At 50.5% G+C, this 14,481-nt stretch overlaps 9 protein-coding genes across 9 annotated transcripts; 7 read left to right on the top strand and 2 right to left on the bottom strand.

The window, feature by feature from the left end:
* Positions 1 to 317: 317 nt before the first annotated feature.
* Positions 318 to 2,955, top strand: BJX67DRAFT_386620 (uncharacterized protein; the record flags this gene model as incomplete). Its single annotated transcript, XM_071034109.1, has 5 exons — positions 318 to 499; positions 565 to 778; positions 833 to 1,443; positions 1,501 to 1,859; positions 1,910 to 2,955. The coding sequence occupies 5 exons, from the start codon at positions 318 to 320 to the stop codon at positions 2,953 to 2,955; spliced, it is 2,412 nt and encodes an 803-aa protein (XP_070880367.1).
* A 1,542-nt stretch (positions 2,956 to 4,497) lies between these two features.
* On the bottom strand, positions 4,498 to 5,340 carry BJX67DRAFT_386619 (dynamin family protein; the record flags this gene model as incomplete). Its single annotated transcript, XM_071034108.1, has 1 exon — positions 4,498 to 5,340. The coding sequence occupies one exon, from the start codon at positions 5,338 to 5,340 to the stop codon at positions 4,498 to 4,500; it is 843 nt and encodes a 280-aa protein (XP_070880366.1).
* On the top strand, positions 4,923 to 5,650 carry BJX67DRAFT_368760 (uncharacterized protein). Its single transcript, XM_071030669.1, has one exon. It carries the CDS (start codon positions 5,366 to 5,368, stop codon positions 5,618 to 5,620), a length of 255 nt encoding a protein of 84 aa, XP_070880365.1. The 5' UTR covers positions 4,923 to 5,365; the 3' UTR covers positions 5,621 to 5,650.
* Positions 5,651 to 6,771: 1,121 nt separating this feature from the next.
* On the top strand, positions 6,772 to 7,517 carry BJX67DRAFT_386618 (uncharacterized protein; the record flags this gene model as incomplete). Its single annotated transcript, XM_071034107.1, has 2 exons — positions 6,772 to 7,002; positions 7,050 to 7,517. 2 exons carry the CDS (start codon positions 6,772 to 6,774, stop codon positions 7,515 to 7,517), a joined length of 699 nt encoding a protein of 232 aa, XP_070880364.1.
* Positions 7,518 to 7,698: 181 nt separating this feature from the next.
* Positions 7,699 to 8,669, top strand: BJX67DRAFT_33365 (uncharacterized protein). Its single transcript, XM_071027551.1, has one exon. The coding sequence runs from the start codon at positions 7,881 to 7,883 to the stop codon at positions 8,421 to 8,423; it is 543 nt and encodes a 180-aa protein (XP_070880363.1). The 5' UTR covers positions 7,699 to 7,880; the 3' UTR covers positions 8,424 to 8,669.
* A 187-nt stretch (positions 8,670 to 8,856) lies between these two features.
* On the top strand, positions 8,857 to 9,778 carry BJX67DRAFT_368756 (uncharacterized protein). Its single transcript, XM_071030668.1, has 3 exons — positions 8,857 to 9,407; positions 9,465 to 9,684; positions 9,756 to 9,778. Exons 1-2 carry the CDS (start codon positions 8,916 to 8,918, stop codon positions 9,588 to 9,590), a joined length of 618 nt encoding a protein of 205 aa, XP_070880362.1. The 5' UTR covers positions 8,857 to 8,915; the 3' UTR covers positions 9,591 to 9,684; positions 9,756 to 9,778.
* Positions 9,779 to 12,058: 2,280 nt separating this feature from the next.
* On the bottom strand, positions 12,059 to 12,541 carry BJX67DRAFT_33345 (uncharacterized protein). The gene is made up of 2 exons (XM_071027543.1): positions 12,434 to 12,541; positions 12,059 to 12,383 (listed from the first exon to the last, which is right to left on the bottom strand). Exon 2 carries the CDS (start codon positions 12,376 to 12,378, stop codon positions 12,094 to 12,096), a length of 285 nt encoding a protein of 94 aa, XP_070880361.1. The 5' UTR covers positions 12,379 to 12,383; positions 12,434 to 12,541; the 3' UTR covers positions 12,059 to 12,093.
* BJX67DRAFT_33340 (uncharacterized protein) lies at positions 12,518 to 13,579 on the top strand. The gene has a single exon (XM_071027542.1). The coding sequence runs from the start codon at positions 12,656 to 12,658 to the stop codon at positions 13,328 to 13,330; it is 675 nt and encodes a 224-aa protein (XP_070880360.1). The 5' UTR covers positions 12,518 to 12,655; the 3' UTR covers positions 13,331 to 13,579.
* On the top strand, positions 13,407 to 14,391 carry BJX67DRAFT_386616 (uncharacterized protein; the record flags this gene model as incomplete). The annotated part of the gene is made up of 2 exons (XM_071034106.1): positions 13,407 to 13,955; positions 14,002 to 14,391. 2 exons carry the CDS (start codon positions 13,407 to 13,409, stop codon positions 14,389 to 14,391), a joined length of 939 nt encoding a protein of 312 aa, XP_070880359.1.
* Positions 14,392 to 14,481: the final 90 nt, after the last annotated feature.

The following is a 14,481-nucleotide window of genomic DNA, read 5'->3' as shown; positions in this document are numbered from 1 at the left end:
TGGCCGCCGCTTTACCGCGCCAAAATTACCAGAGCGGCACCGTAACGGCGTTACGGCTCTCGCTGGGGCACTTCTCTGCAAGCCATCGATACCCACCGGACTCGCTGGGCTCCACTCCGATTCCCGATTGGCTTCTCGCCAGAGTATACCCAGGGAGACACCCCCAGAGTAACGGACAACGGACGGCACAATGTCCCATTGCAAGCCAAGCAGACCATACCGAGCGAGCGACACTATAAATCTCACTATGTCTCCCGGTACTCCCACCCCCATCTCCCTCGTCCATCCGCCAACGCTCCGCTCCCGCCCTTCATTCGATGGCTTACTCGGGCCTCCCCAAGCAGAGAAACGCACGGCGTCGGGCAGAGGCCCCTGGGCGGAAGTCGCACCTCTACTACGCGAGGCGACGGGAGCAACACCTTGCCAACGGACCGACGCTGCCCCAATATGCACCGAATACCAACGTCTCCGCCGCCTCACTACGAGGGAAGTGGAATCGGTACGTCCCCATCGCATGAACCGTCGTTGCATGGCGTGCCGGCAGCTTATACGCTCGGTGACCAGATTCTGCCGAGAGGCTGCACTCGACCCTGACGCGCTGCTCAAGAACCTGACCGCGGCAGATGTCAAGCCCTGGTTTGACTGGATTAAAAAAAACTTCAGGCGTTCGATCAAAGCCCACGGGACCCTTGCCAACTACTGGAGGACGCTGAAGAGGCTTTATTACCTGAAGAATAGGAGAGACATGGATCCCGACATGCGCCGGGACTGCCTTAATGTACGTGCGTCCGCTCCTCCAACCTTTCTCCCACTTCTCACCGGGGCTCGGTAGTACATGAACCAGGTCAGCAAGGAGATGGGCTTGCGGAAGCTCCCATTATCAAAACCTACGGCGGATTCCATTGATCTCCTGGAGTTTCAGGTCACACACCTCGTCCACTGTGATTCGGTGTTTGCGGATGAGAAGCAGCGGCTCTATCCGCTGGTCGGTCTGAATCTATCCAGCATCTCCGCCTGTCGGGCGGTGTCGCTATTCGACACGAGACATGCGGTGAACCCTCGACCTGACGGCACGTTTGAGCCGCCAGGGGAAGAGATAGCGGCCGAGGAGAAGGAGCACGATCTTAATTCTGCCGACAGCTTGAGCGATGGATTTTCGAGCGATTCAGGCTACGACACAGGCATCAGTGGCGGCCAAGAATTAACATCTGAGATGGACGACGACGGATTTGACCTGGATTACGAGACCTCAGACGGCTACACTTCGGACGGTTCCACCGTGACGGATGACGGCTATCTTGCTGGTAATGAAGAAACTGGCACTATCCTGTGGAGACATGTTGAGTTCTACATTATTCGCAACCCTGTACGTGGGCGTCGTAATCTGCTGACTGCCATTGTGACACTGCTTCACACCAAGGGGGGGGGTCGGAAGCCGCGAATGTGAGCTAAAGAGCCCGCCTAAGATATCTTGTTTGAATAGTACTGACTTGACAACAGAAAGAGGTTTGTTATTGAGCACGAGGACAACCTTCTATTCGACCTACTCTCGCAGCTCTTGGCACTGGGAATAGACGACGATATATTTGTGGCTACGATACGGGATGTGGCGGACATCTATACAGTGCCACTCCCCCGTCATCGAAGAGGTATCCGCCTGAAGATCAAGCGAGACAAGTTGGACCTCCCAATATTTCGTGAGCCTGAACGCACCGACGAGGGTTACCGCACGTCTATTTTAGTAGCACTCAAAGCGAGAACTTGGGCTCGCTATATAAAAAGAATCGGGAAAAAAACAGGTCAAGAGGAAAACTTGACTCAGAAAGAAGTCCGCCGGGGCGCCATTAACGCAATCAATAGTATGGCATTGTGATCACCGTAGAGGTCTTCCGCTAACCAGTTGGAACAGATCGGGCCCCGGCCTCGGTTCGTGATCAGGTCGCTGACCATGAGTCTGACGCGGTCAAATACTATCTGAACGAAACGGTTGACTTCGACACGGCGGCTGCTTTTCACAAGCGAGCGTCAAACGAGGTGGTGCAGAGGGAAATGCGGACAGCAACCCTGGTGGCGGATAATACGGCGCCAATTCGCCTGACCGAAGAGCAATCACGCAAAATCAGCAATCATCCCACAGTCAGACGGTTGCGCACGCGATGCCAGCAGCTGACTTTAAAGATCCATCAACTTGGATATACCGTCAAGGAGGCTCAAGATGATGACGGGTTGAGTCTGGACGAGGAAGAAGACACCAAGGCCAAAGAACTTTGCGAAGAAGCCTTAGAAATTGGCCGGCAAAAGAAAGAAGCAGATGCTGAGTTAAATCGGACTCTCACTAGGCTCCGTGAATCGGCCCTGGAGAAGAACCGCAAACGACATTTCCGGAATACCGACACGGAAATTTTTAACCGGCAATATGAAGCTCAGCCTGGCGATGAGGAGAGTGAGCAACAGAGCATACAGCCAAATTGCTACGTCATCCCAGAGCGAGAAGAGGTGGTCCGGTTGCTCTGCTATTCACCCGCGCCGCGGACCGATGAGGAGGCCCATCTTCGTCGATTGGAATTCATCCGTCTCATGGTTCGGTGGCAGCGTCGGAAAGAGAGCCCGCGTCGTGGGAAGCTAGGAAGCGCTGCAAGCTCCCAGCCAGAGTGGGAAACAACGACGTGGGCCACGGCTCCATCAAGCATTGCAGAGAAATACGACCCTCTGCAGTGTCCTTTCTGCCTGTCAGACCGGCGCCTCGCTCCTATCGACCGCCAGAAGAAAAAGAGCAAACGCAATAAACTCTGGGATCATGTGGAGAACATGCATAAACTCGAACTCGCAGCATTTGAGAGCGGCGCAAAACAATGTGGAATATGTGACCTGAGTGATGTCAAATTTGTTCCCCCCAGCGTGACGCACTTCAAAAATCATACTCAGGAGGTCCATGGAATCCGACTTCGCGCATGATACGTGCCTGAGAGTTCAAAGTGCAGGCTGAAGATAATCTTCCCCCCCGCCCCCAGTTTTTGTCGAAAGCCCGGGCGGGTCCTTTCTCACAAGACGCAAATCCATCCATAAATCCTTCGGATCCTTATATCCATCGCCGTGCATGCCTAAACGCCTTTGCAGGAACTTATTACACTGGGCACTGTCCTCAGTTCATCCCCCGGAAACGGAGACATTCTCATACCAGATATAGTAATAAGCGGGGAATTCCAAGCCAAGTATTCCAGCCAACCTTCCATCCTTGATAATGATACTGTCCAAATTAAGATCGCAAGGAGTAAGGATATAGGGTTCTCACCGGGGTAAACCTCTCTTCAAATTCTCCAACAGTGTCGTGTATAGTCCATGTTTATCGTATCACTCAGCGCGAACAAGGGCTGGCGATTCCAGTTTCTTGAGCGTGATTGACCTAGCCAACGTCTACTCCCTTATGGGTTGGGATGGTGAAGATTTGAGCTATCCTAGGCTAAAGAAGTCGTTCCGTCATGCAATTAAACGGCCATTGAAGGCAATACATTTACATTCTCTATAGGTGTTATCCACCAGAATATTCGACAAGAGTATATTCTACAGAATACTAAAGTAAATGAGGCCATGACAATTGGCCTCCATCGATGCACATTAGATCGGGGACCAATATGCAGAGGGTCAGGGTCTGCCAAAGGGCGACGATGTGCGCCTCAAGAACGCGAACGTAGAGAATACGAGTGATATGAGATCCTAATCATAAGTCTGAGCCAAGGACTATATGGAACATTGAAAATCATTCCTAATATCCTATGTATAGATTAGTGCCTCTGAGATCTATGACACGTGCCTCCTTATTTATTCCACATCCGGAACTTCATCACTCCTCCGCTGTAGAGTTCTTATATTATCCGCGAACGGCCAATGCCCCCGATGAAAACGGGCTGTCAAATGAAGATGTAACTCGAACTGCATTCGGATGGACTACCACGCGTGGTATAAAATGGCACCTACAGACTCCTAGAGGCGAGCGTCAGAACACCGGGCCTTAGTTATTATAAGATGCCTCATTCAGTGTCCCGCTCAAACGTTGATGGCAGCGATTCTCTCCATGAGCCCTTCACTAGCCTTTCTTTAACAGACACGGGTGGATTTGATGCGGGCGAAGCTGAACCATGTCGATACAACCAGCCCGAAGCCTTTCATCAAGAACAATCAGGTGAACGCGGCGAGGCCCTGACTGTTGATGAGTTGGCCAGGGACATAATTCCGCAACTTCTCGCACGGCTCCGGCAGACTCAACGATTTGTGCTTGATGAGATCCACGAACTCTACAACTGTGGCCGCAATTTCCAGGGAAAGTACGGCGTTTCAGAGGCAGGCTTTCTAAATTGGAAGGTATTACTTCCTGGATGGATGGATTTTCCGGCAGTCCTTTTGCTCAATCCCAGTCCTTGGGACCATCTGCCTCCCGATGAGATGATAGAGTTATCGGCAACTATCTCTTGGATAAGTGACACTCTTCGGGAGACACAGCTAACGCTCCCTGATGTGATCATATTGGATATGTTCCCGATGGTTACAAGCGAACTCCTGGACTCGGTGAACCCGAAGGATCGACCAGCGTTGCTTCAGGACTCTTTTGCGCTGACTCTTGAGTGTCTCAAATACATTCGACCACGGCTGCTCATCTCGTGCCAATGCAGTACTAAACCGGATAATGAGCAATGGAGTGATTTCAGTAATGAGCTGGGCCAGAGGCTCTGCTCTTCCGTGGCGGGGGCGCGATCGCAGAGTGTGCAGGCGGTGGAAATTGGGAAGCATACAATGCAGGTGGTGCAAGGAATTCACCCTCATTACGTGGTTGTTTCCTTTCTCTGAATCCATATTCTTGAGCACGTGCCAGCCAAGCTTAAACTCAACCTCCTGATTCTTGGCTAAGGATAGGAACATAGCCTCACTCTCAGAGTCCGCTATAAGCGTATCTGGCTTTGTGATAACCCCGAGGGTTCGAGTTCCAGCTTCATCCGCGTTTCGGGCAAGCCGCAAGACGATCTGGTTGGCAAAGTCATTTTTGGCCGATACTACCGCGAGTATGATACAACGCGGCTCTCGCATGTAGGACTGGACCACATCCTGAACAAGCTGAACATCAGCAGCTGATTGGAGCTTTGTTTCCGAATGAATGAGGCCTGGGAGATCCACAATCGTCAAATGAGGTCTATCGGGACCGGAGATCTCCACGCGAAGGATATCATTGGAAAATGCCCTCCCATGTGTCGAAATTCCCATGACTGCCTTCGCATTCTCGATTAGATTTGGAAGTTTCCCAAAGTCGTCAAGCTCCTCGCAGAAGCTGTTCAGGCTTTCTTGCTCCATCTCAGTGCGTGATTGATGGGCCACAATGGAAACTTTAACGCTGGCTTGTGGATGCTTGCGGGGGACAAGCTCTGTGGGAAACCGTGTACAGAGACTGCTTCTGATAGGAAAGGAAACCCCAGAAATTGCTTCCAACACTGAGCTCTTGCCCGAAGACTGGTCTCCACAAACGATAATCTGGGGGAGGGAGACATTCTGTTATTCATTACCAGATCCTAATTCTTTGTCTTTCCCTTGCTGTCGTGTGAACACTTTATCTTGTCCTAGTACTTTATTCTAAAGTTTGCTCATACTTCTATCCTATCCTCACTTCTTATTTTCAACCTCCACCTTTCTCATTCAAACCAACCACGGAAATTCCCTGCAGAGCCGCAGGATGTTCCAAGACTTTTAGTTCTTTTACTGATTGCAGGACTCACATTCAATTCCATAATGGAACCACCTGTCCTGAAGGCAGTTGTAAAGTGTTCATACTCGATACTGACGGTAATAACCAATTCTACCGACTTTACAGACATCGTTTCGAAAGTCACAGTACCAGCCTAGCGAACATCGTAAAAGTGCTTTGCGACAACGAAATCAGGCCTTCGAGTGGAAAAATTTGGTGCAGCCAATGCTACAAATACCCTAAACCGGGTGGCACAGCATGTTGCGGTCAGCTCGCAATAGCATATTTCCAGGACTATCTCCAAGACAGCGTGCGTGTTTCAATGATGAGAACTGAGCATTCAACTGTTTGGTCACGCAGGACACGATTTTTCTTGAGATTATCTGAGACGGAGGTATGGTAGAGCTATCCCAAACATGGGGCTGGGAATCACTACACACCCCCAGCTAGATAGCACGAGTCAAGCGCTCTGGAGATTCCGAGCTTAGTTAGTCTATCAATCAAGGTCTCGCTTAATTACCGCGCGCCATTTCTTCCTATATATTGGTCCATTAGTTACCTCAATCTGCGGGTTGAGTAGTCAAGAAAAACCGTGGACTTCCTTGACTGCCTAAAATCATCTCCCTACACTGCAAGTAAATCCTTGAGAATTCTTCCTGTCCATGGTTAACTCTGCTAGATGATTCACTCGGACAGCATGCAGAGTCCCACCTTCGGGCGAGGCGCCTACGACACCACCGGAGTCAAGAAACCAGGCGCACCCCCTCCACCGCCGAAATAAACAGCCAGGCTGAATGGACCAGAATAATACGGCAAGCAGCGCGTCGGACGCACCTCAGACCTGTTGATGCTGCTGGAGTTTGGTTTCGGGATACGTTTGATGGAGATAAACATGATGTAAATAGAAGACATATGTCGTATATATGGAGGCTCTGTTTCCTGCCGTCTCCCATCGAACAATGCCCAAGTTCCATCTTTGTCTCCTTGGCTGCCTGACCAATCGAACGAGGAAAGTCTTAGTTAGTCATCCGCCAAGCAAAACCATGGACAACGACATCCGAGTGATGGATAAGTTCCTTGAGGACAGAGACCTTGACGATATGGAGACGTTTGGCTACACGACTATCTGTGTTGGGGACCCGCCCCAAAACGATGTGGAGGAAGTGCAAGAAGTGTTTGAGCGGTCACCAAAGAAAACTGCGTCCGGAATTGTTTTCTGCGGCGGAGGGCCCGAATGTCAGAAATTTCTGGGCACAGACAACGAGGAGGCAGAGGTAATGGCTCCGAGTCCAGGTTGGATCATTTCAACTTACCCACATAGGTTATGCGCTTTATCAAAAGACGGTTAGGCGTGAATGAGCGGCTGGAGCTAATTCAGAGCATTGCTATTCTTGAGTTCCAGCCACAGAAGGATGCGGACCTCCAACCCTGCAGGGCCCACCCTGTCCACTCATCCGACGCAATCTCGATCTTCCGCCCATTGAACGGGGCCGCCAATTGGGATAATGGATTTTTTGCCGTCTACGGGTCTTCGCACCATCAGACACCCCAAGAATTTCTGCTTGGTCAGGGAGACATTCATAGAAAGGTTGTGGAGGCTCATGAGGTTTTTGCTATATCTGGTGGATCTGTAGTCCAACCATCTCCAGAAGGAGGGCTGAGAATGGTCTGGCAGGGATTTTCAAAGCGGCCTATGCTGGAGGATATGTTCGCTGCTGACGCTTTTGAGTTCATGACTGGTCTTGGATGGGGTCAGGCCAACCAGGACACGATTATCGAGCCTAAATGAGTTACATTCCTGGCCCATCACGGCTTGGGCGGCAAACCTGGCTTCGACGTGATGAAATAATGAACTCAATTTGTTTGTTGACCCGAAGAAACCACATGAAGGAAGAACTCGACGTAGTGGGGCATGCCGGCCCTTGCTCTGATTGGTGAGAGGTTGTAACTCATCTCGGCTCGATGAGGAATAGTTCACGGGTGCCATGTTCCTTGACCTCGAGGAGACTGGTTGCAACCCAAGCGCTCAGTGGCGACCTGGTGTAACTCATCCCGGCTCGATGAGGTATAGTGCCACGTACCCTTTTCGTGGAGACATTCAGCCAATTTCCCTTCCAGCTTCATTCCCCGATCTCACTCCTTGAGCTCAGAGATGGCCAAACAAAACCGGCGCACCACAGCCGAGGAGGTACTTCGATGTGTATTAGGTTCACTCGACAACACGAAGAAGTACTTCAGCATGGACCTCTCTATATTGATCTGCAAAGCCCAGGCGAGACGACGCGGACATCCCCAGCCAGCCTCCATGGCGAGACCTGAGCACCCCCTGGATCATCAATTCCTTCGATTATTGCGTACGAGGCCGATAGCAATCAAGGAGGCACAACTTTATCCAAGACAAACCAGGAAGGGGAGAGCTCTTCTGAGGCGCCTAAATATCTCTGAAGAGTCCCGTACCTTGAATGATTTAAAAGAAAGCCGCAGAAATTCCCGGATTGAGAAGGGGGTGGGACAACCTGGCATTTTGTGCATTCTTCTCCCAGCGCGTTCAAAACTGGTGCATTTGGCAGCGGGAGAAGAAACTCGGCTTATACAATTATTGAGTCAGAACGAGGAGTTATTAGCCGCGGCGAAGCCACTTTCCCCGAAACTGCATCGGTATCAATGCTGGTATGATGACGATAAAGGTTCGTGAAACTCCTGAAGCTCCGGATGCAGCAACTTACGAAGTCTAGCTTGGAAAAGAATATTCAACGGTAGTGATATCAGGAGGTCGCCCAGAGCAGCCAGTGGGCAGGGGAGGAATGAATCAGTTGGGACCACGCACCAGCAGGATCTAGAGGGTGGGCCCTACAGCGATTCGGTAGGAATTCATCTTGAATCTCCACTCCTTTGGACCGCCACCCTGTCTGTAAATAGTTTTACTGCTTCTCAGCACAGGGACAATCCAATCTGGCATGATTTTCCACGATTCATCATATGAAGGAGTCCATCACGCGGTCTAGAGCGGAAACAGCATGCATTTTCGCGGCCCACGAAGAAGAGCGGACGGAATAAGTGGCCTTTTTGGAGTCTGTCAACTTTTTAAGGAGTTACCATGGTGTATAAAGTCCATTGGAAGTCGTAGGTCTTTGATTGTATCTCACCACTAGCTTTGTGCCGTACTTGTTTCTCGAATAGACCAAAAATGCATCAATTCAGCCCCCTTCCATCAGGCCTTCCCGCTTCCGATCATGGCCTATGCCATGTTATAACACCAGGGTCTTCTTATTCAACCACCGATGAGGCCTATGCTAATTCGCCACTCCAGCTTTGGTCGGGCTTTAGCTACAATCCACAATGGGGAACACTTTGCTACTCGCCTGACCTGTCTCTAGCCTCGTTCGTCCCTCCCTCACACTTTTTATCTTCGTCTGCAAACACTATGACGACTACGAACCCATGCCAGTCGCTATCACCAAGCTTGGCGAATCCGCCAGCTGAGATCAAAATGCGCTCTGAGGCTGCAATAGAACCAGATGCCCCATATTCCGAACTTATCTATGCTGCTCTCCAAAATGCCCCAGGGCACAAGCTTTCTCTCGAAGACATCTATATGTGGTTTGAGGTCAACACAACTAAGGAAAGGGAGCAGAAGGGTTGGCGGGCGACTGTCCGATATAATTTGTCGCAAAATCCTGTGAGTCTATTCTCTGATCTCTCCAAAAACTAGTCGCTGATCCCGAAAATATAACAGAGGTTTGAGCTTGTTCGAGAGCAGGCGACGCCAGGCGGAAAGCGCTATTCTTGTTGGGGCCTAACTAATGAAGCTTTAATGAATGGCATCCAAATCTACAAGAGGAAATCGGAGAAAGGATGCTGAAAAAGGAGAAATAAAAATCAACGTTCTCTCAAATCGCCCTTCCAGTCTTCTTTCCAGATCCGCAGCGTCGCAACCCTCAAAGATGTTCGGAAAAGTGACTAAAACAACCTTGCGCTCTTTGCTCCCGGCGCACACAAAGCCTAGCACTGAACTGATGGTTTCAAGCAAACGGAAGCAGAGCCACCAATCCACCGCCTGTACATCGTGCCAAAAGAAACGGATAAAGGTGAGTGATTCCTCAAGTGCCCTAAACTTTAAATAACAAGATATAGTGCTCTGGATCACCACCTTGCAATGCTTGCGAAGCCTCAGGAACTCAATGTGTCTTTGATCCAAGCAAAGATAAGCGCCGGAAGTTGAACGCACAACAAGCCCAAGAAACAGTCTCAAAACTCTTGGATATCTTGCAGCATGGGTCGGACGAGGACCTTAGTATGCTAAGGGAAAGTGTCAGGCTGTGCGGCTCTCCGCAACAAGCAATGGAAAGGCTGCACTTATTCCTATCATCATTTCCCTCTAGCCCGCACGGCATATGACAGCGCTGGTACGATGGAAGATCCCGACTCAGAAGATCCAAGGCCCCTGAGTGAACTGCGCCAAGTGGTTGTAGTTCGCAGCCAAAGCGAATCTCCCTGTTTCTGATTGAGGGTCTGAGAAAACAGTCAGCGACAGCCCCATTCACAAACTTACTGCGGTATTGGACACGACAGGAATCTATTCCTTGGGCAGACAAACTATCCCTGTATTCTTTATTAATATATCTGCTCCTGCGTCCCTCGTTGATGCTCTTTGCTAGTTTAGTATTCCAAAACTAATCGACGCCCGAAGGAAATTCCATATTATTCGACACTTTTATTTCCCCCACTGTGTGAAGCTGCTTTTACTGGTTGTTGATACCCCGCATTCGGTGGCGGGCGCTGTGGCACATTCACCAGAGCGATGAATCTATTTTGAAGCCAGCACCTCTCTCGGTGGTTAGTACATCAAGCGCTGGAGATAGACAGATCTGATGTCGAATAATTCTCACCTTAGTTCCTTTGATTGTTGCTGTCTCCATATGTGCGCGCACCTCTTGTCTATTGCAGCAAGCTGAAGCACCTGAGCTAAGACACCTGAGCCACGTCAGCATCTTTCAAACTGGTGGCATCTCAACCCTTCTGAGATCACTAATGGTGGTCTTTGCCCGATTTATAGACATCACTCGGTTGTCGTGAACTGATTAAAAGCGTATGCTTCCAGCTGCGCGGCGCCATCCTATGGTCCCATCAGCATCGGTTTTGTGGCTCCTGCGTTCTTTGATTTTCCGGCCGGCTTAACGACAAACTGGGCCCAAAATGCCTGTACTCGATCCTAATCTCTGCACCATTGCATGGATAGCTCCACTCGAGATTGAGGTACAAGCTGCCAGACATATGTTGGATACGGTGCATTCGGGAGGATTCCCTGTTTGCGCTGGCGACACTATGTGTTCCACGCGGGTGAGATTCACGGGCATAATGTTGTGATCGCCACTTTTGCTGCTGGCCAGCCATATGGCACGAACTCTGCAACGTCTCTTGCTGGCCACGTAAGGAAGACTTTTCCAAACTTATGGTTTGGGTTACTCGTTGGTGTTGTTTCAGGCCTCCCGAATCTCTCATGCTCCCCGCCGCGTGATATTCGACTCGGTGACGTCCTTGTAGCACTTCCAGATGGAGAAAATCCAGCCATATTACCTTACGTATTGGAATTTGTGGACTTTACTATCATCTACTAAACCAGGAGCAGCGGTCACTCAATTAATAGCATCAGATCTTCTGATTCTACAAACTCTGGAGCTCATAATACTAGCTCTAGTGGCAGCGCGGAAGAGACAAGATGACCAGGTCATTAAACACGATCTATGAAACGCTGTACTTTATCTACCATTTAGTTCGGAGAGGTCTGTCTAAACATGCCTGTAGTTACAAATACGGCATCAAGTTGTACACCAGCCGTCATCCAAGGATGGGAGTTGCTCTTTCCCAGCCGTCACCCAAGATATATACCCCAAAAATATTCTTGTTGTTTCTAGGACTCAAGAGAGGGTGGTGTGGGTTGATTTTGATGTTGCAACAACTTTTCCGGGTGCAGGACCCAATACACAGTAGTATAGTGAATATGAAGATAAATTTGTCACAGGATTCAGGGAAGCCTTGGTTTGTATAGCTTTAACTCTTCTTCTATAAAGGAAACTAATTCTTCACTGTTTAGCAAGACAACCAAAGACAGGGACTTCCTAAAAATACCAAGTTCAATTAGTATAAATTCAGCCTGACCAAAAGTCTTCCTCTTGGTGTTGCTATTCCACCATTAGCCTTACAACGCCAGCTAGTGACTGGCTGACAGGATACCATTTGATTTGATTACGCAAAAAACGTCGGTGACATGAAGAAGCTAGGAAGTGCCCTATCTATATATACACAAAGCTATATAGGTTAAGGCATGCCATAGTATCGTTCAACTCGCCAAAAGATTTGAAGGATTAGTCAGAACAGTTGTGCTGTCGTCTAGTATTGCTCGAGTACCACACTGGTGGTGTGAACGACAATACCTTTTGTACTAGACATTTGTAGTTTATATTAGGGAAGGGAGCCGTAGATCCTGAAAGCAGAGCATTTGAATGCATTTGCTTTGTAAGAGCCCCATACAGGTACATGATTGAGCTGCATGCGAAGTTACACCCTCGACTGCCAGATAAGAGGCTGTCACATGTATCATTAAGTTGGAGAACAAGGTCGGCGACAGCTGCCTCTCTGCGGGCATCCATCGATTCTGCAATTCTATTACTAGCCAAGCATAATTGAGTGTTTGTCAGCCCTTACCAATGACATTAACGTAATTCCCGACCGAACCGTCCACCCCATCGATTTCGGTCGCGCGCTTTTAGAACTTGAATCGATTCTCAACCACCAACCAACACCGATATAGATTAAAATTAGGTAACTAAAGGTGCAGGACATCTAGTTCTTTTATGGCCCTGAATATTACAGTTTGAACAGGTCGAGCGGCTGGTCGGATCAGCCATCGTACAAGAATTTCACGTGATGATTCAAGAGGGTCTGGAGTATTCATATTTGACAAACGGCCTGATGGACGTGCAGCTCTGGGTGCCTTACGACGACCCGACGACCCTTTATTACCACCTGGGTGATCCCGGTATGTACGGGACGGCGGGTGGTGCAGGGCCTGGAATTCCTAGCACTCGGATTGAGAGGACCCTGTGCCTCTGTTTGATGAGTTTTCGTGCTCCTCTTCGTGACCAGGCGTGGCGGAATGCTGTAAAACCTACACTACCGATATGGCAAACGAATTATGATAGCGATCGCGCTCAGATCGTAGTAGTGGAATTACCGCGAGACCTGGACCTGGACAATGCTAACTCCGAATCCGCTAGTCCTGAGCAGTCAACCTCGGAGTACCTCACGTCCTCGTCTCCCATCACCAGCGGCCCTCGGGTGATCACCCGAGCAGCCGCTAGCTGCGCGCCACTGTCCGGTCCGTATCACCACGAGAGTTCTTCGGATTCGGAGGCCGACCCTACCGCATCTGCAGGACGGAAGCGGGGGTTCAGCCAGGTCACATCGTCCCCCCCAACCAACGGTCTGCACCGCGAGCAGATCGCCAAGGGAACCCAAGCGGGCAATCTCGCTCCCATGATGCTCCATATTGCACACAAAAGTGTCTTCTCGGGCTACAGCGATGCGGCGCATTCGACCTGAATGCCCCAACACAAAGCTACATATGCTTGGCAAAAGGGGGGACCGCCATCCGATCAGCGCAGCGGACTGGGTGAAGATGCTCAAGGCGCAGCTCGATCAGGATCTGGACCATAACTGCACCCCCATCGGCCCTTGTGGATCCTCCGGCGCACCATTTAAGATTACGTGTGCCACCTTCGGATATACTGTTGTCGGGAAGGGGACGACGTCGAGACTCTGGGGGGAGGTCTCGCGCGAAGCAGACGTCTACCGAGTCCTTAAGCCTGTCCAAGGATTGGCTGTACCCGTCTTTCTCGGAGCGGTCAATTTGGCCCAGACCTACTTCCTCCACGGCGCGGGAAGGATCCGTCATATGCTTCTGATGGGCTGGGGTGGTGAGAGCGTGGGCCATGATCCTCTGGACAAGGCCATCCAACAAGCGATTTATCGGTCGGTGAAGGAGATCCGTTCTCTCGGCGTTGTTCATCAGGATCTTCGTCCGGATTACATCTTGTGGAATGCTGAGCTCGAGCGAGCCCTCATCATTGACTTCCATCGGTGCACCTTGGACCGTCGATCGCTGCACAAACGGTCAGGTGCTCTCAAACGATTACGGTGTGGTCCTGATGAACGTCACTCGAAGCGGGTGCGTGTGGTATAAGGAAAAGCAACTTGAGCTGGGATTAAACCAGTCAGCCTGCTCTACGGCTAGCCTATTCTATAGAAGCTGGCTCATCATCGACCGAGTGCTGGCTGACGGTGGGGATATCGGCCTTAAAGTCCGCGTTTTGGGTACGAGACCTCCACGTGGAACCATGAGCACCCAGACCACTCCTTCAGGAAGCGTCGATCTGGCTGATGGCTGTGGTGCTCGGCGATTGTTGACAGAGCTCGCACGTGCCGTTGGCATGCCTGGACTCTCTCGTAGCCGTCGTCTGGTCGACTACCGACTGATGGTCCTTTTGGACCCGTCGGAGCAGCACCAACCGATAGACCGCGAAGAGTGTGGCGGTGATAAGCGTGTACGCCCCGGTCACCGCAGCCGTGACGACCGCCATGACCGACCACGTGCCGTAGCGTGATGAGTAGACATTCAGAATCGTGTTCAAGAGACCAGTGGCGGAGTGAATCAGCAATGGCCTATGCATCAGTCAGGACAACAGACTGACAGG

The sequence above is a fragment of the Aspergillus lucknowensis genome (assembly GCF_044049455.1).
Source record: "Aspergillus lucknowensis strain CBS 449.75 chromosome Unknown BJX67scaffold_114, whole genome shotgun sequence".
In the NCBI taxonomy this organism is placed as follows: Eukaryota; Fungi; Ascomycota; class Eurotiomycetes; order Eurotiales; family Aspergillaceae; genus Aspergillus; species Aspergillus lucknowensis.
This window is presented reverse-complemented; position numbering and strand designations above follow the sequence as displayed.